Below are 26,906 nucleotides of genomic sequence, written 5' to 3'. Positions count from 1 at the left end.
ATCATCATCCATTGGATGTGTACAGCTTATTGCACCAGCAGCATCTGCTCTTATATAACTATCATTAGCTTACAGCTTTAAGTGTTTAAGGCATGTGCTAACTAAAAATAAAGACAAGATGATAGTTTATTAAATTTTAATGAAATTTGCAGATTGTTTCGGTGAAGTTTAATAAACTCCTTGCTATCTAAAATATAACAGGACACCGGAGTAAATTCTCGAGCATCTCACACTTCTGATAATCAGCTGTCTGCTTGATGTTTATTCAGCTGTGTAAAAACTATAACTTTGATCTCAGCCAAACCGATTTACTCAGGAACAAATAAAATACTGAAAAAAGCCAAACAATAACATTTTTAAGTTATCTAAGTGACTTATATATCATGTTTAACCTGAGTAGCGAAAGACGGCGGTGGGTTTGAAAACGATTTGCAGGTGTCCGGTGTTCTCACGGCTCTAGTTAGCCTAGCCCCCGGCTAGCTATCGAGCTAGTGGGTAACAGACGTCTCCGAAAACGTCGGAGCGCTTTTGAAAATATGTGGTGTCTTGATAAACTGAGCAGATATTTGAGGTTTACACAGCTACATTCTCGCCTGAAAATATGTTAAACGTTTATTTTGTGACCCAGAAAGAATAAAAAGAGTAATATTAACACTAACTAGCTGCCGCCATTGTTGGAAACTGAGCTGGGCTGCGCTATGAATTCTGGGACACAGCTACTTCTTCTTCTTCGGGGTTTAACGGCAGCTGGCATCCTTGTACATGCAGTGCTGCCATCTTCTGTTTCAGTCCGTTATTACACTCTTAAATCCTACTACTTATTCCTGCGTCTTTTGTGATCTTACAAAGCTTCAAACGACGCGTCGACTATTAAATTAGTCATCGACGATTTTGATAGTCGACGTAATCGTGACTAGTCGACTAATCGTGGCAGCTCTATTGAACATGCCCCCCCTCCCCCTCGTGGACTTCAGAAGACACCCCCTAGTGGTTATTAAAAAGAATGGAGGTGTAAACACAGTAATCGCGGTGTGGACCAAAACAACCGCAGAGAGCCTCGGAGAAGGTGATCTCGGTGCGGCTCCAAATGAACTGCAGAGGAGTTTGTTTCCAATCCAACTAGTATGTATGCTGATAATATGTTATTTTTCCTTTTGTGTTTGTTATTTATTACATTTTTCTTCCACAAGACATTCATAATAAATTTTAAAAAATACAGGTAAATATATTTTGCATGTCTGGTCTTCATTTTTTCTATAAAATCGCAAAGGACATCTTTCACAGTTTACTGCACACGCTCGTCTTTTCAGTCCACATTTACTTGACACTATTACATGTCAATAACTTCTGTCTGATCTCTTTGCTTATATAAAAGGAGTTCTTCCTCCCTGCTCTCGCCAAGTGAATGCTCATAAGGGAACTGCCATATTGTTTGGGGCTCTTCATCTAATCTTGAAGGGTCTTTGCAATATATCAAAATATAGATTTTCTTCTTGGCAAAGAAAAGCAAAGTATCTGAACTGAAAAAGCAAAAATCAGTAAAATGATATTAAAAGCTGGTAAACCTGACAGTAAAGTAAAGGTGAGCTAATCTCACATATTCATTATTACAGTTAAAAATGACAAAATCCTATATTTGGATGACACGTCTGACGAATATAAACGTGTCTCTACATCCTTAAAAACGATGCTCCCTGTTTTGGTTTAAATCCACCGCCTTCACTCAAAGCTAACAGCTCTCAGCGAGGTTTGGCGTACGGATACTCTCCAATCACAATCTGTCACGAGTTCATTAACATATGAAAAGTTCTAAAGGCACGAAGGAAGCAGGAGCTCGCACCGCCAGCTCCTCATCATCGGTGACCCGGGCGGACTGACAGCTCCGAGGAAGCGGCGCTGAGCAAACATACACGTTTCCTGGAAGGCTGGGAGCGGACCGTCAAGCCATTTTAAGGCAAACAGGGAAACCCCACGTCAGTCACAGAGAGGTTCGTCTGCAAGTGCAGCCGATCACATCCAAACGAGAGCGGCTGCGGCGTCCAGCAGCCCTATACGCTTTGACCTCAGAGCCATTCAAGCGACCACAAACCCCGCTGCACAATAACGTTTAAGACCCGTAAATTACGCAGTCCGGAACATGTAAAGTGACATCTGATGAGCTGACAACGTAAATAAAAGCTGTACGTACATGAAACATCCGGTGCTGGACGGAGAAGAAGCGACTCACTGCTGCTCGTACGCGTCGCTCGTCTCCTGCGCCTGCGTCTTCTTCTTTTTCTGTAGTGGCGTTTTCGAAAAGACATTTAGTTGCATTACCGCCACCGTCTGGATCAGAGAGTCGCTCAAACCAGCTAAACCACGGATTCCTCCTCAGGTCTGTATTCTCTAACAGTGTCATCGCCAAAAACACAAACAGATTAAAAAAATTAAAGAAAACTGTGCGCATATTTTGGTGTGGGGTATTTTTTATCACCCCGTGATCGTCTGCCAAAAAAAAATGATTGCCTGTATTTAAAGAGTTGTAAACGGCTTGTTGGCGTATTATCTGTCAGACAAATGTCAAACCTGCCTCTCATGATTGATGCAAAGTCATTTTGAACCACAAACAACATACCTGATACAAAGAAGAAGCTGCATTCAGTTTTGTATATTCTTTATTTATTCAGCTAAAAAGTCTTAGCGACATCAAAATGTCTTTCCTGACAGAGATGTGGCCAACAAGGCAGCACAACTTGTAAGAAATATGACATCACTGCTTTGTATAATAAGTGTCCAGCAGAGACTGGATTGATTCTAATGGAGGTAAAATAAAGAAGAATCATATACTTGCAGAACAAGTCCACGCTATCTCCACGGACGCAATGACCGTGCAGAAGAGCAGCGGTGTTTTAGTTGTAGTGCAAAAACCCAGGACATGGGGCTAAAACGTTCTCATCCGCCTCAACCACTCGTAGCGTTGCATGAATAAAAGATTTACCGCTGGTTCAATCAATGGTCAGTACAAACGTGTTAGTTATACGGGATGTTAAAGCCAGCTCAGAACCTCCTCTGGTATCCAAAAACTACCGCTAGAGTTTAAAGGGGCGCAGTTTTCGTTTTGCGGTTAAAAGCCGCAAAAATGCGCACGGAAGTGTAAATGTCTGCAGGTGGGCTGCAAACAACCTGTTCATCTATTGTTTTGTTTATAAAAACACGCAGGCAGAACTGACTGGCAGCACAAACGAGTTTAAATTTGAGCAGCAGCAGTGCGGGAGTGTGGTCGTTTAAGAACACATTGTTCGTGCAGGTTTCCCGCGTGTTTGTTTCACAGAACATGAAGTTAACTTAGATAAATGAAGGAGAAGCCAAGGTTTAAGTGGACTGTGTGAGGTCCTTTCCATAAACCCGAAATCTTTGCGTATCATTTTCGGCGCGTGCCACAGACGAACGCGTCACATCAGATGTTAATGAATTTACTTTGCCATGTGCGTAATTACGCGCATCCTTCTTGTTTTTGGGTTGCAGACTGTGGGAGGCTGCGGCCAGTTATTAATGTCAGTGTTGTATATTTTATGATTCCGACATGGATATAACACACTATCAGAGTTATCAGATGGTGGCGCGTGTTAGGAGCTGAAACTCACTCACTAATGCCTTCATCCAGTTTGAATGCGGATACCCTCAAATGAAAGCTGAGCATCTTCACATTATGTCCATTAAATAACTATATCTGAAATATGTTTCAGTAAACAAGTAAGAAAATAAAACTTGTGTCAGTGTTCAAATCTGCATGGACCCAACTGCAGTTCCAGTTAAACACTCGTTCTGACAACATTTCCCCCTCATTCAAAACAAATCCACGCTCAAGTCTTGTGCTCCTTGGACAAAGACAGCTGTCTGTTTTTAACTTCAGATATCACAGAAGATAAAAAACAAACAGATTTTTTTGTTTGTTTCCATCTTCAGTCAGGAATCGTCTGCCAGTCTCACCCTCCACTCTGAGCTCACTTGTGAACAAGCCTGAGATACTTCAAATCCACCTCCTGGGGTAATAAGTTGTCGCTGTGCCAAAAAGTGATTTCTGATGTTTATATGTGGGTTTTTTTTTTATGTGGAATTGGTAAATAGACTGTAGTCAACAGGATTTACAAAGGGATTATATATAAAAATAAAGAGATGTCTCTCTAATATTTTTAACATTTTACCTAAATTATAACCAATCCAAACTTTTTTGGTCACGTAAACATTTTATAGAACTATTATGTTATTTTTGTTCCATTTCTCCTGCCCTCTTGGCTAAATCTCTCTTAAAAACTTAAAATTTTAATGCCAATAATCTTTTTAAGTGGATAAAAATGGGATATATGAAAGTCACTACCAAAAAACTGGTTGCAGCTTCTACCTTGTGACAGGAATGTTGTTTGTGGCTGAAGATGACTTGATATCATTCATGAGAGACACATTTGACAGATGTTTCACATTTTAAAGGCCAACTAGTCATTTATCTGATCTTAATCTTATTTCATCTTTAAAATTCAAATAAAATCTTTCACTTTTTGGCAAATACCCAAAACCACTTATCAGTTTCTGGCACAACACCGGCCACAACACCGGCTTCCAAACCGGCAGAATATCTTTCAAAAAAGGCGAAAAATAACAAAAGCAAAATAAACAAAACAACCTGAAATGAATCATCTTGTAATGCTGTCGCGTTCAAATAATACAATAATGCCAGAATGTCACTCAGCTGTCTTCACTACCTGTGACCAGTCATTTGGAAATGAACTCTCAGTGTAAGTACCTGGTTTGGCCACTTGGGGACAGCAGAACAAGACAAAAACAACAGATATGAAGCTGCTGCGTGGACACACTTGAAAAGTGGGCACATGCCTCTGAGGCCAGAGGCGTTCTTGGGCTTAGGAGGGTTTAATATATACAGAACTATTATTTTTCATTTACTTGAATTAAATTTAGGAAATGATTATAAAATTATTACAATCTTTGTTATTGCCTGAGTAAATATGCCATGTAGTGGCATAGCCTCTAAATCTAATGTGTATTTGGCAGCCATTAAGTAAAAAGCATTGACACACTGGGAGAAAGCTGCACTTTGAGTTCCTGGTTGTTAATGCTGACCCACATTTACAGCAGGTCTGCAGCTTCCAGACTGATGATAGTGGTGGATCCACAGTGTTAGCACTACTGGATCAGATGGACGCTGTCTGACATTTCTTGTTGAGGAAAAAGGTTTTTGAGTTTGATCATAGTTTTTGTTAAAATACACATTTCATAATGTTAAATGCATTAAAAGGCATTGACCTGTTAACACGTGTTAAATATGTAGCAAGCTTCACTGACATTACCTGGATTACCAGTGTTAGGAGACAGCATCACCACGTCCATCTCCGACACTGAGAAACTCTTAATGAGGAAACTGTTTACCCCCTAATGGATAAACAGCGGATTAAAATATGAAGCTATCATTATAGGGTCTTTACCTTATAATGTAAAGCACCCTGAGACTGTTGTTGTGATTTGGTCCTGTACCTGAAGTGAACTGAATTCAGTGGGTCCTGATCAGAGATGGGCAGTACTTACTTGTAACGCGTTACTATAATCCAATTACTTTTTTCAAGTAACGAGTAAAGTAAGGGATTACTATTGCAAAAACGGTAATTAGATTACCGTTACTTTCCCGTAGGAACGCTGCGTTACTGCGTTACTAAAACCGTGATTTTTTTGCGAGAATGTCTCATGACAGTGACGTAAGCGAGTGCGACGTTCGTGACAACAGCTGTGTGCAGATCAACAATGGATCATATATCGAGTGCAGAGAGAGTATGAGCGTGCAGCGTTTAAAGCGTGGAAGTACTGACCTTACTTTGAGTTTGATTCCATAAAAAGTGACAAAAACATTAGTGTCCGTTGTGCGTGGGAAGAAAACTTCTTTTTACAGCGAAAAAAACCCTAAACTTCCAAACAAGCACCGAGTAGCTACGACGTAATGGGAAACTCACAGAGAAACTCGCGGATTCTTCCACTGACCGCTGCACACCTGCACCAGGGTAACCCTCCGCCTACCCCACTCCTGCTTTACAGGTGAAAATAGAGCAACAGGACCGCTAGTCTTTGACTTTATTTATTTTCTGCTGTGTTTTACTTGCATCTATTTGAAAGACTGAGTGTAAACACACAAAATATTTAATTTTATGTGCTGGAATGTGCAGAAAATAGGTTTAAATGTTAAACTAATTTCTTCCAGTCAGAGAATGTTGCATATAATTAAATTTTTGCTTGATGCATAAAGTTAAAAGATTAAAACTAATAAAACAAGTTTTAAAAAGAGACTTTTCCATTTGATTACATTTTGTATGATGATTATGCAGAAAAAGTAGAATTGGGCTGAAAGATCTATCACTTTATCACCTATTCAGGTTTTAAATCATGTTTTTAAAAAGTAACTAAGTAACTAAGTAATTAATTACTCTTGAAAATAAGTAATCAGTAAAGTAACGGGATTACTTTTTGGGGGAAGTAATCAGTAATTAGTTACTGATTACTTTTTTCAAGTAACTTGACCAACACTGGTCCTGATCAAGCATCAGCTGGAACCACCAACACAGCTGCTCTCTTTGGTTGTCATTTTTGATGTGTGTACGACCTTCGTTATCTGAGATTACAGACGTCTCTTTAAGCAGAAGAGATGTGTTGTTGGTAAAAATAAGAACATTACTGTTATTTCAAAGCTTTAATGAACTTTGAATTATTTCATAATTCCTTTATGTGTCACGCTACTGTGACCCAGTGTTTTGTGTTCATTGGTTAATTTATATTTTTGCATTATTGTTATTTGGTTCTCTTTATTGTTTTCTGCTTGTGTTATATTCTTAGTTCCTAGGTTTCTGTCACTTTGCCTTCCTCCTGTTCCACGTCTAGTCACTCTTGTCTCCATGTCTAGGTGTCAAGTCTGTCTTTGTGAATGTCTCATGTCTCCTGTTTTATTTTGATAGTCCTTGTGCTGTGTTTGTGTATCTAATTTCGCCTCCCCTTGTCTCATTATGTCTGATTAGCCCCCAGCTGTGTTTCCCTCCTGTTTCCCATTCCCTCGTTACTCCCTTGTGTATTTAATCCCCGTGTTCTCCTTTGACTGTTATGTTGTACCTTCCATGTGCTGTGTGCGATGTACCGTAACTCACCGACTCCCAGCTCTGTATTTACCAGTGTTCAAGTTTCCAGTTTAGGTTTTGTTTGTCTCTCGGTTTTGCTACAGCACAATAAAAGCTGCGTCTTTGAGTTCATCCTTCTGTGTCCATGAGTTTGGGTCCTCATCCTGCCCACCACAGCACCAAACCTTGACGTTATTAAGCTCTATCTTGGAGAAACACACATTTGATTAACCTTTCATACGTGTTGGTGGAGGAGATATTGTGTTATCCCAGAGTAGCTGACTTTTACAAGCGAAGGAAGGGCACGAGACTTTTCCCTAGCTGTGTGTTTCCATACGAAGGCCAACCAAAACCAGTTCACTCAGAATCTCACAGGAAAATCAAACTAGAAGTCAGAGAAACACAGTTTATTGAAAACTTTAAAAAACAAAACACACACATATCCAAACTTCTCCTGTTGGGTTTACACAAATCCCTGAGCCAGTCAAAAATGTGGTACTTCCAGTGTGGTGTCCCAGCTTTTGCCAGAGACAGGATTTAAGAAGGACGCATAGAATTGAACCCTGATTAGAAATCTATAGAAAAGGGAAGAACAACAGAGCCCCAAACAAACAGCTAGAAGTGAAAACATATGAACTAATCAGCGTATTGCATAGATGCATGCTGAGTGGCAGCAACCTTTTCTCCCTTCTTATGGGTTATGGCATTAGTGATAATGCCATAACCCATAAGAGGGGTCGCTACACAAATTTTCCAGTGTGCAGATTTACTGTTGTGGAGTTGCGTATTTAAACCCTAAAAAAATCCTTATCAGAGTCTAACAATAAGTGTAAGTGAAAGCAAAAAGCAAATAAAAAAACACAAGAAAGCACCGAACGATGATCTGCTTTTTAACAAACTGACTGATTCTGACAGCAACCCTCCAACTTCCTGCACATGTTTCATACTAATGCAAAACAACACCTAATGAGTAACTGTGAGAATCTGGTGGCATCTTACAAAACTGCATTAATTACACTCCAGGATGACGTTTACCTTCCAGAAAAACCCGACTTCCCTCAGTACTTTGCAGCTCCTGGCCCATTAACTCAAACTAAAGAGACAGATCTTTTAAACTAAACAAACATAAATATGAATATTTTATTTTTTAACAACTTTTAACTTTAGTTTATAGCCTGTCTAACACCACTCTAGCAAGAATCTCTTTGGAGCCTCTATAACAGGGGTGGGCAATCTTAGTCCACGAGGGCCGGTGTCCTGCAGGTTTTAGATCTCACCTTGGGTCAACACACCTGAATCACATGATTAGTTCGTTTCCAGGCCTCTGGAGAACTTCAGGACATGTTGAGGAGCTAATTTAGCCATTTAAATCAGCTGTGTTGGTTCGAGGACACATCTAAAACCTGCAGGGACACCGGCCCTCGTGGACTGAGATTGCCCACCCCTGCTCTATAAGGATTCTGACCACTGGAAACTAAGTTCCAGGGTCCGCTCATCAAGGTGTCGTGGAGTTGAAGGTCGGTGCCCACTCAGGGTACGTATCCAACGAAAACAGAGGAATTCCCCAAGTTGCCATGGCCAGCAGGAGGGCGAGGACTCCGATCGTGTTGACACCAAGCCCCGCCTTCACCTGCAGCAGACATGATCAGACACGAGGCTTGCAGTCAAGGATGAATGTCATACAGATGTTTCTTGTGAATTACGGCCAGCATACATTTAGTGAAAGAGGTATTTCTAGTGTCTGCTTCTCTTTTCTTATCAAAGAACTCACCATATCCATGATAGTGATGTGTCCATAGGCATACACCACAGCGTTGGGCGGGTTGGACACTGGCAGGAGGAAGGAGAAGGATGTGCACAGGGTGGCAGGGATCAGGATGTACAACGGGTTGACGTGTATGGCCTCGGCCTGAAGCGAGAACAATCTTCATAAAGCGCTTTGAGTGCTCAGAGTAGAAAAGCACTATATAAGAACCAGTCCATTTAATAATAATTTCACTAATTTCATAAATTACTAGCTGGAAATAAACCACTTGTTTTGTGGCAGGTCAGACAAAAAAGACTGTATGTTAAAGATGGAAATAGCCAACCTGACATCACCCTTTTATTTGGGAATTCAGTGTTGGCTACAGTGGCTTGCAAAAGTATTCGGCCCCCTTGAACTTTCCCACATTTTGTCACATTACAGCCACAAACATGAATCCATTTTATTGGAATTCCACGTGAAAGACCAACACAAAGTGGTGCACACGTGAGAAGTGGAACGAAAATCAAACATGATTCCAAACATTTTTTACAAATAAATAACTGAAAAGTGGGGTGTGCGTAATTATTCAGCCCCCTTTGGTCTGAGTGCAGTCAGTTGCCCATAGACGTTGCCTGATGAGTGCTAATGACTAAATAGAGAGCACCTGTTTGTAATCTAATGTCAGTACAAATACAGCTGCTCTGTGATGGCCTCAGAGGTTGTCTAAGAGAATATTGGGAGCAACAACACCATGAAGTCCAAAGAACACAGCAGACAGGTCAGGGATAAAGTTATTGAGAAATTTAAAGCAGGCTTAGGCTACAAAAAGATTTCCCAAGCCTTGAACATCCCATGGAGCACTGTTCAAGCAATCATTCAGAAATGGAAGGAGTATGGCACAACTGTACCAAGACAAGGCCGTCCAGCTAAACTCACAGGCCGAACGAGGAGAGCGCTGATCAGAAATGCAGCCAAGAGGCCCATGGTGACTCTGGACGAGCTGCAGAGATCTACAGCTCAGGTGGGGGAATCTGTCCATAGGACAACTATTAGTCGTGCACTGCACAAAGTTGGCCTTTATGGAAGAGTGGCAAGAAGAAAAAAAACCATAAGAAGTCCCGTTTAGGGCTGGGCCATATCATGCCGTTCACAGTAATACCGGTATGATGTCGGGCACCGATAAGAAAATGAAATATCGCAATAGAATATGGGTAAAACGCACATGCTAGTACCTTTGTTTGTGCACATGGCATGAAAAAGCATAACGGCGACAGAGAATGAGAAGGGGACAGTAGATCATTGAATGAAACGGATGAACCAGAACTGGTTTGTAAAAATTCAGTGGTGTGGAACTGGTTTAGCTTTCGTCCGTCAGATACACAACAAAGCACTATTTTTGGTAGCGCATGCTAGCGGGCCGTCGTTATTACCGTGTTGTTTGGACAATACGGCGCACTTAAAATCAATCCTTTGATTTTTCTGAAAGTCGACAGAGCCCCTTATAATCCCGTGTGCCTTATGTATGAACTCTGGTTGTGTTTACTGACCTGGAAACGATTTTATGTGGGACACGGCGCTCGAAAATCTGTCAAATGTTTCAGTACGACTTTGCTAAGCTACGAAGCCGCACCGCTTGATGGATTGTCGGAGCATTACGGCTATCGTAGGCGGAGCCTCGTGGAGTGATACGTACTGTGCTTCAACATAATATTACCGTATTGTGTGTGTATAACCTCTTTTTGGATATTATACATGGTTATGCTGAGGATATGTCGGCCAGTTTCCACTGGAAATGCCTTTTGGTTAAACTGTCAGCAAGGAATTTGCATTTGCACTGTTAGCTTATATAACTTTAATGCAGATAAAAAAACAGCTGCTTGTTCAAGTGAAAATACATTGATGTTTGTTTTTTGTTTGTTTTTTGCACTAATAAAGTTGTGGAGTTGTGAAATTCTTTTTAGTTTGAATTATATTGTCAGTTATATCGTTATCGCAAATTTTCAAATGTATATCATGATAAATATTTTTGGTCATATCGACCTGCTCTAGTCCCGTTTGCAGTTTGCCACAAGCCATGTGGGGGACACAGTAAACATGTGGAAGAAGGTGCTCTGGTCAGATGAGACCAAAATGGAACTTTTTGGCCACAATGCAAAACGCTATGTGTGGAAAACTAACACTGCACATGACTCTGAACACACCATCCACACTGTCAAATATGGTGGTGGCAGCATCATGCTCTGGGGGGGCTTCCCTTCAGCAGGGACAGGAAAGCTGGTCAGAGTTGATGGGACGATGGATGGAGCCAAATACAGGGCAATCTTGGAAGAAAACCTCTTGGAGTCTGCAAAAGACTTGAGACTGGGGCGGAGGTTAACCTTCTAGCAGGACAACGACCCTAAACATAAAGCCAGGGCAACAATGGGATGGTTTAAAACAAAACATATCCAGGTGTTAGAATGGCCCAGTCAAAGTCCACATCTAAATCCATTCGAGAATCTGTGGCAAGATCTGAAAACTGCTGTTCACAAACGCTGTCCATCTAATCTGACTGAGCTGGAGCTGTTTTGCAAAGAATGGGCAAGGATTTCAGTCTCTAGATGTGCAAAGCTGGTAGAGACAGACCCTAAAAGACTGGCAGCTGGAATTGCAGCAAAAGGTGGTTCTACAAAGTATTGACTCAGGGGGCTGAATAATTAAACACACCCCACTTTGCAGTTATTTATTTATAAAAAATGTTTGGAATCATGTATGATTTTTGTTCCACTTCTCATGTGTACACCACTTTGTGTTGGTCTTTCACCTGGAATTCCAATAAAATTGATTTATGTTTGTGGCTGTAATGTGACAAAATGTGGGAACGTTCAAGGGGGCTGAATACTTTTGCAAGCCACTGTATGTTGGCTTTTTGGAACCAGAGGTTGGCATTTACAGACGAGAGAGAGCGGGTAGCGGTTAGCAGAGTATGTCCACAGTCGCACATATCAGGGAATTAACACTTAAGGCCTTTACACACTTAGAAATTTGCAAGAAGCTACGCAAAGATTTGTGTAATGCATTTACACAACGTATGTGAAAAGTTTGTCCTTGAAGAAATTGATTTAGAAAAAAATGAAGTTGGTGTCAAGCGATGATGAGCTGGTTTAGTGGACGCTCATATTCAAGACAAGCAAAGCTTCGGTCAACAGGTCTGTAGGATGGCAACTGCTTATCCCTTACGTGGTTTGTTGGTTAGCTACAGTCAGAGAAATTATGGTTAAAGGGAGGGACCGTGAACTGAGGGACTCCTCAGTGTAAGATAAACAAAGATTATTTTCAACTGTGAATCATGCAAAGCTACTCTAGTAGACTCCGAGAATCAAATTTTCCACAGATCTGTACAATATAAAACACTGAACTAACCAGTGGGGAGAGAATAGGGAGGAAGATGGTGATGGTGGCGGCGTTGCTGGTCACTTCTGTTAGCGTGGTGACAATGAGACAGGCAATTGTGACTGTTGCTAAGACCGGGAGGTCGCCCAGAGGTGTCATCAGCCTGGCCACCCACAAAGAGAGACCTGACTCCTGCACACACAAACAAACACACACGTTAAGCAGATTTTATACCAGCTTTAATGTATCTAACAGTTCTTTTTGTTAAACGAAGGGTCAGGTCAGTTCTTTCAAGTTGTGAAGAGACTAGTTTCTTTGGCTCACCTTTTCTATACATCTTGTTGGTGTAGACACTATAAAAGATGGACACAGATACCTGTGGTGTGATTGAGACACGGAGATCTAAACGGCTGCAGCTCTCGGCTGTCAGACGCACATTCATCACACCACACTTACAACAATTTACACCTCTGCTTCCCCGTGTTTTAACACTGGGGCGCCCCGGTACCATTACATCACCCACTGGTTTCTGAAGGCCCATTTTGAAGATTTGAGATGACGTTTGTGGACACTTGACCAGATACGATGAGGATGTGCTGGTCTGACAGTGAAACCATTTGTTCATTAGTTGATGATTTCAATTTTAGACAAATCATAGCCAATACATTTCAGAAGGTTGATTCTGTTCATCTGGACGTGGTGTTTTCAGTGGGAGAAACATTTCGTCACTCATGGAGAAACGCTGGTTTAAGTGGGGAGTCAAGGAGACCATTTAGGTGAAAGGGAAAAGACCATCTCTGAATTGAGGAGGGGGCCTAAGGGCACATCTTTGTGATTGCCGCCGTTCCCTAACTCTCTGTGAGGTACTCATGGGCAACGATCAGTGATCTTTGATCAATGATTGTTGATCAATGGTCATGACAATTTGCATATTAATGGTCAAGGAACTGACCTCACAGCTTATTGTTCATTCAGTGGTGCTAGTTTCAGTTATCGTACAAATGTACTGGTCATAAGGTTGGAAACCTGCAGTCAGCTGAGACTGAAGAAGTCATTTGGATGAGTAACAAATAAGGATGGGTACCGGTGTTCTGACATAAACGGTAGTAACCAGACCGAAGAGCAGCGCACATTTCGGTGCTTTTTTTTTTTTTCCCTGAGATGTGATACACTTTAGATTCTAGCCAATCATTTTACGTTTCCGAGGATAGTAGGCGGGTCCAGGTACGTACGTTCTTTTAGAGCAGAGCTACAGATTAAAAACGCCCAATGCGAAGCGGTCAAAAGTCTGGCTGTACTTCACAGCAAAAGATGCAAACTCAGCAGCTGCAACAAGTGCTTTAAGCTGATACTGTGATACTGTCAAAGGAGGTAACACCTCGAATCTGATGAAACACCTGGCGACGCATAGCGTTTTTTAAAAGCCGAGAAATGCACCGTATTTGATAGCTTGCTGCGAGACCTCACACCGAGCACATCTACTGCGGGTGTGGTGCCTGTTATCGGACCCGGAGTTTGCAACATCCCCCAAAAACCCGAAGAGGAGAGTCCTGGCCCCTAGCCCTGCCAGTGTAGCAGAAATGATGAGGATGATGATGCAGCAGCAGCCGTTCTTCTCTGCGTGAGTAGCTTAATGTTGTTTGTGTGTAATTTACGTTGAGTAGGCTAACCACGTTATTACATTAATGCATGTAAGGTGAACTAGCAAACACCATCATAGCTACATGCGGCTGTCTTCTTGTTTGATGGCAGATACTCCCTTCACTCTGGACAAAAAGGCTAAAATGACCAAAGAAAAAGTGGAAAACAGTTAAACATGAGAGGTTTTTGGACAAAGTTTGTGTTTTTTCCATTGTTTAAGCTGCTTCCAGCCAAGAGTGATACCATATATGCCCCATAGCTGCAGAAAAGGCTAACATTGTTGTCTTTTTACAAAAAACAGCTAAACATGAGAGGTTTTTGGACAAAGTTTGTGTTCTTGATTCTTTAAGCACCAGTTTGAGCACTGTTTAAGCACCGGCACCGTTTCAAAAGTACCGGTTTGGTACTGGTATCGGATAAAACCTAAACGATACCCATCCCTAGTAACGAAGTAGTGAAAATTCCTGTCGTTCCCAATGATCTACACCGGAGTGCTGATTTTTTCTGGACCTGAGATTTTTCTGTGTTAGCTGTGAAAACTTTACAATGTTTGCATCAAATTTCTTCTTGGTCTGTACCATGAAAATGTTCTGGATGTATTGTGATTTGTATTTCAGCATACCTCTGCACCTTTAGCGAGGGCAAAGCCTCCACCAACCAGCAGGGCAACTTGCCACGGCATGGAGGCCTGAAACTCTTTCCAGGAAATCATCGCCTCTGAATTGAGAGAAAAAAAACATATTTACTGGGACTGATGGCACAGATGCTGAAAAACAGACGTGTTAAAAAAGTTAAATGATTGTTAAAACTTTACTGATTGTTGGTATTCACACATTTCTGTGCAGCCTCAAGTTTTTATATCTCTTTTATAGCTTGATATGCATAGGAACCAATAACCAAAGAAGTGAGATTAATGTAGTGTAGGAAAACCGCATTAAGAAGAATTAAGAAAAAACAACCTGAGTAAATCTACAGTATTTAATCCTGACCCATTATGCTAATTCCTGCTCCTTATTCTTGGAGCAGTTTTGCATGACTCAGTTAATAATTCTTATTTATCTCACAGTGGTTTGTGGTGTAGCCCCTTGGTTTAAAGTTTGCCTGAAACAAGGTTTCAACTGTAACTGATTGGTTGCCTTCATAAACAAAAATGTTGCGAATACTTGTGTTAGCCTTCAACATCCGACTAAACAACAAGCCACATTTCATACATATTTCCCACCATATTTTCTGGAGGGTCCGTGAGCAGGTACAAAGAAGAGGAGGACGCCCAGCACCAGAGCAACAGTGGCATCTGTGATGTAGTTGGATTTACTGAAAAACAGAAAAAGTGATCAGCTGGGTCATGGTTCATTGCTGCTGCGAAAAATCATAAAAATGCATGTTTCCCAAAGAATCTGGTCTGGTCTTTGTCATTGTATCATTCGTATCGTATTGTTTGTGGGAATAATTTTGAATAATTTCCAAGGCAATAAAAGAAGGCTGTGACTCACTGAGGGAAGAGGGAAGCCCAGCCGGGTATAAAACCTGGAGATCTGGTCAACCACAACAAAACCATCACCACAAAAACCACCCCGGTGAAGATCTCCTGAGAACTGGAGAGAGGGAACGAATGAATGTGTGAATGCATAAATTATCACAGGAATGTCTTTCTGTCAATAACTGATCAACAAGTAAAACGACTGACAGCATTGGCATGACAACTGACCATCTAAGGTACTGTAAAACGCTGTGGATAGTTATATAAATGCATGAATAAAAATATAGCTCTTTAAATCAGTTATATATATACACACACACATATACTACAGCCACGATTACCAACACTAACAAGCTGATCTACAATACGGCAGCAGAGAAGGAGGCTAAGATCAAGGTAGCACGGAGGGAGGTTAGCCAACTATCGGAGTTGCAGAAAGGCGCGATGAGGAAGGTGCCTAAGAAGTACAGGAAGCTGTCCATACATGAGGCCTTGGAAATTGCCAAGCAACGAGCCTTGCTGCATGGAGGTAGACAAACAGAAGAAGACGGCCGTAGTGATCGATGTAGCGGTTCCGAATGACAGCAACATCAGAAAGAAGGAACACGAGAAGCTCGAGAAATACCAAGGGCTCAGAGAAGAGCTCAAGAAGATGTGGAGGGTGAAGGTTTACCACTGGGACCACCAGGTGAAGGTGACGGTGGTCCCAGTGGTAATCGGAGCACTAGGTGCAGTGACTCCCAAGCTAGTGAACAACATCAGTGATCTCTGTCCAGAAGAGTGCATTCCTAGGAACAGCTAAGATACTGCGCAGAACCCTAAAGCTCCCAGGCCTCTGGAAGGATTGACCACCCACAGGATTATTATTTTTTTAATATATATATGAATTCCTCAACAATCAATTCCTCAATTTGCATATTAATGGTCATGAAGCTGACCTCACAGTCCACTGTCAGTCCGTGGTGCCAGTACTATTTATAAGGTTGGGGAAACCTGCAGTCAACTGAAACTGAAGAAGTCACTTGGATGACACGGAAAACGCTACGTCCAGATTCTGGGATGTCTTAGCTGGATGATTGAGCCTGCATTAAGACCCAGTGTAAATCCCTAACCAACATCCTGTATCACCAACACTGCATAAATGATCACGTATGAATGAATAAATGATCAAACTGATTACTTTGAAGAATAAACGAGTGTGTAAATGAACGAATGAGAGATCACCTAATGGCTCCCAGCTTCTTGTACTCGTCTTCCAGCACCTTTTTCACCGCCCTCTCTCTGTCAGACTGCTCTCCCCGACACTGCCACAGGAACTTGAAGCTGCATGAGACAGTGTGTGTGTGTGTGTGTGAGAGAGAGAAATTTCATTTTAATCTTGCAAATTTTACTATTTAAGTCAAACTGATGATAAAATTCAGTCTTTGCACTAAAATAATCTGGAGTAAGAGAAACACTTTGTATGCAGGAGTGATTTGTTTTCCTGGATCTTCTTGGATTCTGGAGACAGAGACTGTGTCTACTTAAAGAGAGGCTTAAAAATGTTGTTTTTGTTAAATCTCTAGTTAGATCTAGATCAGGTGACCGTGAACCAAGCTTTAGTTATGCTGCCAACTACTTCCCATACTTCCCATCATGCACTGAGGACTGTAGTTCGTGTTTGTCTATGTTCTCCAGTTTAGTCTAATCAGTCACAGTTGATGGCTGCCCGTCCCTGAGTTCTTCCTGTTGTTAGTGATGCCTGCTCTGTTATGTCCTGAAGTCATACTACCAAATATAAATGGAGATGCGTATAAGGCACTTTTTCTGGAAATACTGCAGATTTTTGGAAGATGCTTTGGCATTCTTCTTTTTGGTGAGAATTGGACTTTTAAAATAAAAATCGTACCTTTAACCTATTGTAAATGGGGTAGCAAAACATAATACAAACTGTCACATAGCATGTATATGTTCTTTAGTTTTAGAAAAAGTTTAAAGCTAGTCAGACATTTCTGTTAAAGATGCCAACAACTGATCCACCATCAGAGCTTTGAACTATAATAAATCTTCACAACAATAAAACACATATATAACACATGTGATGATGCTTCCACTAATTGATTAATGCAAAGAATAACAAATGGAGAGTGCACAGAGAGTAGTCAGAATAGAATAGCACTGATAGCAGGTGATTGGCTCTGCAGATGGTATGCTGACACTCACTCTGAGCCAATGAAGAGCCAGTACAGCCAGAACCATGTCAGCAGCAGCATGATAACACTGATGGGCAGGCACAACAGGAACCAGTTTGCAAAGTTGATGCTGTTGCATTCTGGGTAAACGCTGAATGTAAAGACAGTGGATTCAAAAACATCATTATGTCATTCTAGCTGTGCAGCAGACTGAATTAACCGAACACTGAAGGCAACATTAATCCCACCACTGCCAATACGTCTCATTAACATACACCTGATGCGAGACACTCACTGGTTGAGGTACTCAGAGAATATGAGGTTAGGAGAGGTTCCGGGCAGCGTGGTGATGCCGCCAATGCTGGAGGAGTAGGCGATGCCGATGCACATGGCTTTGCATAGCATCCGGCCCTGCCGACGCCTGCAGGAGGACGTGGGCACGTTTTCTGCAGCCTGTAAGACAAAATGCGGAGAAATCAAGACAGAGAAGAAGAAATAGCAGAAGTAGCAGACCATGCAGAACTGGAAAAATATCAAAGAATAATTTTATTGTGTTTGTTTGGTGCTTTTTTGCACCTCGTCTGCTGCAGGCTGCAACTCTGCTGGCATTTGAACAGAAGTGAAGGTTTCTGTGGGGACATCTGGCTCTGTGCTGTCACTGAGAGAGGAATAAGGGATTCAACTGCTCTTCAAGCACATCAGAAACAAAAACTTAGAACACCCTGAACCCAGAGGGCAGCAGTGAATCCCCATGCCTTACATACCTCAGAGCTTCTTTATTTTTTGTAGTACAGTTGTTGATTTCTGGAAAAATGACAGATTATAGTCAGGGTCACAAGTTCCATCCTACTGTAAGCTCAAAAACACACAGCTATCTCACACTTTTAATTATATTTTGTTCTAAAGCATGCTGTCTGTGCAGGTACCGTCCAGCTCCAGGGTAGGGTTGTCTTCACCAGAGTATCCCTCTTCATTCGCCTTTAGAATCTGTTTGAGAACAGCATCTACGATGGGCATCACCATGGTAACAGCTGATGTGTTTTGGACCCACATTGAGAGGAAGGCACAGCCGGACATGAAGCCAAGCAACAACCTGAAGGAGACAGCAGTGTGTTCAAAAAGCAACAGAGGAGCCTTCACACTTAAATCTTGAAGAAATACAAAATTTGAATCCAACAGCAGAGAACGAAGATGCTCACCAAGCAGGGTTGACCCCCACCAAGGTGACAAGCCTCAGGGCGACTCTGCGGTGGAGGCCCCACTTCTCGATGGACGTGGCGAGGCAGACAACACCCACAAGCAGGAAGTGGAAGTTATTAAAATACTCCTTTGCCACCTAGAGGAGAAAAGGGATTTTAGAACAGAGAGCTGCTATAGAGTAATTGAGGAAGAGGAGTTAAAATTTAAGCCCATTTTCAAATTTGAGTTTGTGGCCAATGAATATGTTGAGTTAACAAGTAACAGATAAACCAATTAAAAATACAGCTTTAAAAAGATAATAATTGGAAGAGCATAAAGAGTCCAAGTGTCCAAGAATAAAAACATTTATTTGCAAATAAGAAGAACAAGGCCTGCTCTGCTGTAGGCCCACAAGACGCAGGAGGTGCCATACTGGTCTCTTGCAATGTGTGTCAGGCATCAGTCAGGGGTGGAGACCCTTGCAGTCTCATCGTTGGCTTTCGAGGTTGGGTATGGGGACATGGAACATGACCTCTCTGGTGATGAAGGAGCCTGACATAGTGCATGAGGTTGAGACACACTGGCTTGTTTTAGAGGCTTCTGGGGTGGATGAGATTCACTCTGTGTTCCTAAAAGCTTCAGATGTTGTAGAGCTCTCTTGGTTGGAACACTGGATGGAGAACTGGGATTGGCAGAAAGTTAGTGGCCATCCAAGTCTTTATGTCTTTAAGACATTCCTGCAGTTTAACTAATTGGTGTGTGTTATCTGGCTTCATGGACAGATAGAGCTGGGTGTCATCTGCATAGCAGTGAAAATGTATGCTATGTCTTCTAATGATGCTGCCTAGGGGAAGCATGTATAATGTAAACAGAATTGGTCCTAGCACTGAACCCTGTGGAACTCCATAATTAACCTCAGTGTGTGAAGAGGACTCTCCATTTACATGCACAAATTGGAGTCCATTAGATAGATATGATACAAACCACTGCAGTGCAATACCTGTAATACCTACAGCATGTTCTAATCGCTCTAATAGGATATTATGGTCAACAGTATCGAATGCTGCACTAAGGTCAAGAAGGACAAGCACAGAGATGAGTCCACTGTCAGAGGCCATAAGAAGATCATTTGTAACCTTCACTAAAGCTGTTTCTGTGCTGTGATGAACTCTGAAACCTGACTGAAACTCTTCAAATAAACCATTCCTCTGCAGATGATCTGTTAGCTGTTTGACAACTACTCTTTCAAGGATTTTTGATATGAAAGGAAGGTTGGAGATTGGCCTATAATTAGCTAAGACTGCTGGGTCTAGAGATGGTGAGGAGTTCAGTCATTTGAGAGGAGCTCAGAGTAAAACTCCTAGTCCTCCATCTCAAAAGGAGCTACTTGAGGTGGCTCGGGCCTCTGATTAGAATGCATCCTGGGCCCCTACTGGGTGAGGTGTTCTGGGTGTGTAGCACCGGAAGGAGGCCCTAGGGCAGGCCCAGGCCACGCTGGAGAGATGATGTTGCTTGCCTGGGAACATCCATCCATCCATCGCATATGGATGGATAGATGGATGGAAGAACAGGGCCATTTTAGGATTTTTAAGATAACACGAGGGACAAGCAAATCGGAAAAGAAGCAGGAATATGCTGAAAACTTCAGGTGAGTGTTGAAGTCAGTGCTTCTTTTTCCACATGTAGGCAGAACCAGAACCAGAGCAACACATCTGCTGCTGTGCATTCATAAAGAATAACAACTCTCAACGCATCAACACTTTGTCCTGTGTAACTGTGATTGCTAACAGAAGGACTCACATTGGAGGACGACATGATGCCAAAGAGGGGGAAGAGAATGGCGGGGAGCATGGCGGTCATGGACAGTGGAATCACCTCCGTCACCCAGTATATCGCCATCAGCATCATCACAAAGCCACATTCTGCCTCCTACAGGGAAAACACATTAAGATGATTACACACAAACACACACACGCACACACACAGGTGTATTTTGTTGATAACTGTAAATATAGGTAAATAATAGGGGTGCAACGATACTCATATCGATATTGAACCGTTCGATACAGTGCTTTCGGTTCGGTACGCATGTGTATCGAACAATACAGCATTTTTAATTTATTTTATCAACTTTCCTTCTGACGATGCTGTCTGTGTGGAGCGCTCAGTGGATCTGCGCTCGACTACTCCGCCTAGGCTGCACTGTCGAGCGCAGATCCACTGAGTGCAGTGCAAGCTAGCAAGACTGAAGCTAAGCTCGTTGCAACATGGCAAATTGAACCTCCCCCACCCTCATTCAGATCTGACCTTTGGAACTATTTTGGTCTTTATGTGAAGTATGACCCTGAAGGTAAGCGCGTCATGGACTAAAGTAAAACAGTATGTCAGATGTGCCAAGCAATGCTCAATTACATTGGTGGGAACTAGTGTGTTAGCGCAGTTAGCTCGTTAACGTGTCGACGCTGTCCAGCCTGCGGTAGCTCGTTAACGGAGATTTTCCGTGTTGTGGCGTTAACGTCATTTCAGATTAACGCTGACAGCACTAGTGGGAACACAACGAATATGACTGCACATTTACTCCGACATCATCCTAGTGCAAAGACAAGTGGAAGCAGACAAAAACAACAAGCACGCATGCTACAAACTTTACCCGAGTCATTTAGACAGCCGTTAGCACATGATTCTCCTTATGGGGACCTGATATGTTTAATATGCTGCTGAGAATATAGCCCAGAAGAAGCGTATAGTATAGCTTTTATTCTGGAAAGAGACATTTCTCTGTAATAAACTCTCTTTTCCAAAGATGAGTGATTTCTCCATCAGATAGATTTTTTTTATTACTTTGTTGTTTCAGCAACATTAAATTTAAAAACTGTACTTTTGAGTTAAAATATATTTATCATTTTAATAAATGACAAATTAAAAAAGCATGAACATTTTTTTGTATCAAACAAATATCGAACCGTGACACCAAAGTATCGGACCAAACCGAACCGAACCGTGAATTTTGTGTATCGTTGCACCCCTAGTAAATAAAGTTAATTTCTAGGTGAATGTTATGCAGAAGTTAGAGACAGTAAACTAGAGTCACTCAGCAACCACTTCAAAACACCTTCAGTAGTTATTTGGGTTGTTGAAGCATTGTCTAAATTGAACTTAATTCTTATTGTTATACTTCTGCATGTATGTATCTTTGCTTTTGCAGATCATTTCAATGCTGCGCCTTTTTTTTTTAAACAAATACTACAAATTTAAAAAACAAAACAAGAAAACTGGATCCGTACTGAAATTATCCAGAAAGAACCAGTTTTGTTTATTCAGTTTTTTTAAATTTAATATTTTTATGGATAAATTTCACACAAATATGAGTATTTTATACTCCTTGCATTTTCAAAAACAGCATCGTTACTTTTTGTAAAACACATTTGAGGGAAGTTTTCATTTTCCATTACTGGATGCCCTCACACATCAAAATGATTTAGCCTAAGCAGTAACTGAGGAAAGGCAATGCTAATGGTGTATCAGTCTTTCCTCAGGCACCGCTTCTTTTTTTTGTGATCAACATTTTTGTCATGGTCCTGGGTCATTTTTGACCCAGCGTTTTGTGTTTTCTGGAGTTTAATGTATATTCAGCCCTACCTGCGTCTCCCTCGGTGCTCTGTTCATGTCCCCGTGTTGTTATGTAAAACAGTCTGTGTGTTTCCTGTTTTACTTTGTAGGGTTGTGTCTCGTTATGTCCATTGGTTCCAGCTGTGTCCCCGCCTGTCTGCCATTACCCGATTACCGTGTGTGTATATATAGTGGGTGTCGGTCTGTGTTCGTTGTCGGCTCGTCTGTGTTTCATGGTGTCTGTTCCTCGTCTGTGTCTCTCTGCCTCCCACCCCATTTGTATGATCCGGTTTGTTATTTAGCTCACCCAGTTTAGGTTTATGTTCTGTCCTGCCCTCAGTTCTGTTATTTGTACACTGTAAATTAAACCCTCACTCTTATCATCATATCGGCTGTCTGCATTTTGGGTCCTCCGTTTCCTCCACACCACACGGCTCACCCCGCCAGCCGTGACAATTTTATTGATTTAAAACGGGGTTGGGGGAGGGGGGGGGGTACAGACATATACAGCACAACTGTAAACTGCAGTAGCAAAGCAAACATTGGTCACAAGGCACAGGGACAGCAAAGAAAAAACACAAAAACACAGTCAAAACCAGTTATTGCCTGTTCCAGGAGATAACTTTGGATGACAAGATTTTCCAAGATTCAACAGTCGTGGGTCGAGCTGTATTTAATTTTGCTGTGGTATGTTCAAAATTAATAACACGGAGAAGACATTGTATCCAGAATGATTCCATACAAATGTCAGGACTGAACCATTGCTTTGTAATAGTCTTCTTTGCAGATGTGAATCCAGCGAACAACATTTTGCATTGTATTTGTTTTAAGGAGATTTCAGAGGTATCATTAAGGAGACAAAGACCAGGATTGGAAACATAAAAAACTCCCAGCACCTCAGATAACACAGAGTTCACAAAGACCCAAAAATTGGATACAACAGGACAGTCCCAAAACATGTGCAAAAACGTGAGGCACCGCTTCTTCTACACGTCCTGGGGGAGGGAAGCTCATCTCCAATTATCCTTTCAGCACACCGCACCACTCTTTGGTGAGCTTTGTGGTTGTAAGCGGTGCTGTTGCCATACCACGTGGTGATGCGTCCAGTGAGGATGCTCTCAAAGGCACAGCGGTAGAAGGCCCCGAGGATGCGGGAGCTCATGCCGAATCTCTTCAGTCTCCTGAAAAAGAAGAAGCGCTGCTGCGCCTTCTTCACTGTTTAGTTTGTGTGTACTGACGAATGCTGAGCTGTAATCTATCCGGGTGCGAGAGGGCAGTATGTAGTGTCAGGGCTGTGGCATCATCAGTGGACCTGCTGCGGCAGTATGTAGCGGTTCCAGTGAGTCGGGCAGTACAGCGCAGATGAAGTCCCCGAGCAGCCTTTCAAAGCGTTTGCTCATGATGGGGGTCAGGGATACCGGTCGCCAGTCGTTTAAGGAAGAGATGGTGGAGGGTTTGGATACAGGGACGATGGTGGCCGTTTTGAAGCAGGCTGGGACTACAGACAGAGAGAGGGAAAGGTTGAAGATGTGTGTAAACACTCCAGCCAGCTGAGCCGCGCATGATTCGAGGACACAGCCGGGAATCCCGTCCAGACCAGTGGCTTTGCGTGCGTTCACTCGTCCTCAGACACAGTGTGCACGCTGACATCATCCATGACGCGCACACTTTCTGGTCTCATGGTGTTCGCTGAGAATTAGAAAATCCTCACACAGAGAGGCTGTATCAAGTCTGTCTCTGTGCTTGTCTTGCGTTTCCTGTTTTACTTTGATAGTCTCGTCTCCTGTGTTTAGTGTTTTGAGTTTTGCTTCCTCCTTGTCTCGTCCTGTCAAATTGGTCCCAGCTGTGTTTCTCTTCTGGTTCCAATTCTCTCATGGGCTGTATCCCAATTCAGGGTCTGCAGCCTTAAAGTACGCAGCCTCAACGATCCTCAAGGGCCGCGTACTTAAAGACCGCTAAGGCCGGAAGTGCGAGGCTTGTGAAATGGGACGGTCTAGCCTCCGTTGCGCTGCCCAGGTTGCCTAGCAACCATGATACTAACAGCTGGAAACGTTTCATACAGCTTTGTTTGACAGAAATGAAGGAGAAAATCTTTTGTTCATTTGTTTGTTTGTTTCTACATGAGCTTTGATCATTCTCTGATTAAGCTCAGCTATTGAACGGCGTATATTTTAAAGTAAAGGCTTTAAAACCAAGTTAGTACAAACGTCACTAATGTCACATGACTTTGCCGACATGTGGCCAACAGGAATGTTTTAATGTTCTTCGTTATTAAACATTTGCACATAAATAAGTGACATGATATTCAGTACTTAAAGTTTACTCTTCGGCGCCCCTCATCCGCTGTTTTTTTCCGGCAAAATTATCCACACCCACCGCCGCGCTATGCATTCTGGGATATGTTGGGCCACGAAGTCTACACCGCCACGTCCTTAAAATTCAGGGAAATGAAGGACGCATTTGAGGGCCGCATTTCGAGCAGCCTTTGGATTGGGACAGCCTTCATCGCGTCGCTGTGACGTAATCGGCCTTAAAATGCGGCCTTTAAGGCTGCAGACCCTGAATTGGGATACAGCCATGGTGTGTTTAAGCCCTGTGTTATCCTCTGTCTGTTGTTGTGTCATTAACCCTCAACGTCTCCATGTGCTGTGTGGCTTTCCTTGTGTTCCCAGGTTTCCTACAGCTCCAAGTTCCTTGTCCCTAGCTTTGTGTTTGTGTTTCTAGTTTCTAGTTTTGTTTTTGTATTCTATGTCAGAGTCCAGCAAATAAAGCTGCTGTTTTGAGTTTAAACTTTTGTTTGAGTCCTGTGTTTGGGTCGTCATCCTGCCTGCCACACAGCGCTACACGACAGAAGCTCTACTTGGAACTTTGTTAAGATCCGCCAATGCAGAATAGGATATTTTGCCATCTTTAAAGGGTTCTTAAACGTTCGATCAGTACTGTAGTCTAAATTCAAATTTAGACTGAAATAAAGTTTAGATTCCCATGTACTAATATAATTAGCTCAAGGTTGCCTTTCACAAGAAAAGCTGGTAGAAACAAACACCTTTCACTTACATATAAACTTTTATTTATGGCCATTATTACAAAAGGATCAAGGGTCAGCTGGCACTATGCACAAAGGTCTGTTAGCAGTATTTATAGTGACGGGAAAAAGTGTAAAAAAGCTCCAAGTGCTCAGAGTTGAAAAAAGTGTATAAGTACAAATTAATGACTGGCTGATAAAGCAAATAAAGAGCGAATGTAAACTTAATAAAGCACAGAGACTGTTCAGATCATCACAAAAACTCTACAATAACTACAACCTACTGAGATCATATCATAAAGTTTATGTGCTATACGATTAAAACTAGCAGTGGCAACATCTTTCACAATATGCAAATAATGATCCATATAAAAACACTGATTAATGCAACTTCAGTTAAATGAAACTGTTATGGAGGGGATACAGTTCCCGTCATATTTGTGCACGCACCTTTGTTCCGATGACCAGAGGAAGAGGGAGCAGCAGCAGCGGCGTGAGGATGATCAGGAGAAGGCTGTGATAGTTCCACAGTGCTTCGCTCAGCTTCGTCAGCATCCTCCTGTCGTACATTGTTTTCTTCTCTCCTGCTGGTTCCTGCTGTGATCCCGCAGTTATTTGGCTGTGATATGTTAGAGAGGGTAATGATTGACCGAGACTGAGAGGCTGGAAACCAGTTTGAGGAAGTCCTCCAACTACTGGAAGCTTCATTTTACTTTTCCATATCAGTTTTCTTGAGCAAGATACAAAAGCTGATTAGTAACTGTTGGTTATCTCTCCACTAAGACAAAGGTCAGATATTAATGTGTCGAGGCTTTTTATTTATTTCAAGCGTGGTGCTTGAAAGGGACAATATTAGTAGTTTCTCTGACATAAAACCAAAATATAAAGCATGCAAAGATACTTATTGAGAATAATTTTACTAAAATGCACATAGCAAATATACATACACAGACCTAATAAGTTGCTTCCAGCGTGCGATATGATATTGTATCTGTACATGGTTTGGCGAGCTCCTTCAGTTCACAGGGAAAACTCTTTCATTTACCCTGATTTTTAAGGATTTATTTATTTGATCCTGGTGTGAAATATTTAGACAAAATATTCATTTGCTAGAATGTCGACTTGCATTATTTCCAGTTTTCATTATATTTTAAGAAAGAATAAAGACTGTTTTATAATTAATGTTGAATATTCAGCAACAATTTAAAAGCAGGCACCAAAAGTATGTATGATATGAGTATATGCCTAAGTCACGAAACTTACTAGCTCATTGTGTAAAGGTGAGTCTTAATCTATACTCCAAAGAACAAGCATCAGCATGACATGGCACCTGCTGACGGTAGTATATTTGTGTCTGGCTATAAGTGTGAGAACTTCTGCTATCTTTGAACTTGTTATCTTGAAAACCTCAGAGATCCATTAAAGTTTAGCTGCGTTTATGTCTGTTGCTTTTGACCCACAACTAATAACTAAACAAAATTCAGGAAAATATTTAAAAAAAAACAACTTTCCAGATGGAATGTGCTGACAGCACACA

General features: G+C 41.8%; 2 protein-coding genes across 4 annotated transcripts in view; both read right to left on the bottom strand.

The window, feature by feature from the left end:
- The window catches only part of kiaa0513 (KIAA0513 ortholog), a 31,142-nt gene extending 28,876 nt beyond the window's left edge, over positions 1-2,266 (bottom strand). For both annotated transcript variants that reach the window (XM_087844184.1, XM_087844186.1), the window contains exon 1: positions 2,189-2,266. The gene's annotated coding sequence lies outside the window, so the exon portion shown is untranslated. The remainder of the gene's footprint in view (positions 1-2,188) is intronic.
- A 6,374-nt stretch (positions 2,267-8,640) lies between these two features.
- On the bottom strand, positions 8,641-26,077 carry LOC102776529 (solute carrier family 13 member 1-like). 2 transcript variants are annotated; one of them, XM_087844567.1, is made up of 15 exons: positions 25,820-26,077; positions 20,536-20,664; positions 18,756-18,892; positions 18,483-18,649; positions 18,321-18,360; positions 18,133-18,214; positions 17,852-18,009; positions 17,588-17,707; positions 16,610-16,708; positions 15,399-15,500; positions 15,128-15,219; positions 14,528-14,622; positions 12,295-12,456; positions 8,917-9,054; positions 8,641-8,775 (listed from the first exon to the last, which is right to left on the bottom strand). In XM_087844567.1, the coding sequence occupies exons 1-15, from the start codon at positions 26,075-26,077 to the stop codon at positions 8,641-8,643; spliced, it is 1,914 nt and encodes a 637-aa protein (XP_087700693.1). The 2 variants fall into 2 exon arrangements, with proteins under 2 accessions (XP_087700693.1, XP_087700694.1); XM_087844568.1 differs by having other exon boundaries at positions 17,852-18,016; positions 18,116-18,214; positions 25,820-25,939.
- Positions 26,078-26,906: the final 829 nt, after the last annotated feature.

The sequence above is a fragment of the Neolamprologus brichardi genome, chromosome 7, assembly GCF_056152115.1.
Source record: "Neolamprologus brichardi isolate AB-2024 chromosome 7, ASM5615211v1, whole genome shotgun sequence".
Classification (NCBI taxonomy): Eukaryota; Metazoa; Chordata; class Actinopteri; order Cichliformes; family Cichlidae; genus Neolamprologus; species Neolamprologus brichardi.
This window is presented reverse-complemented; position numbering and strand designations above follow the sequence as displayed.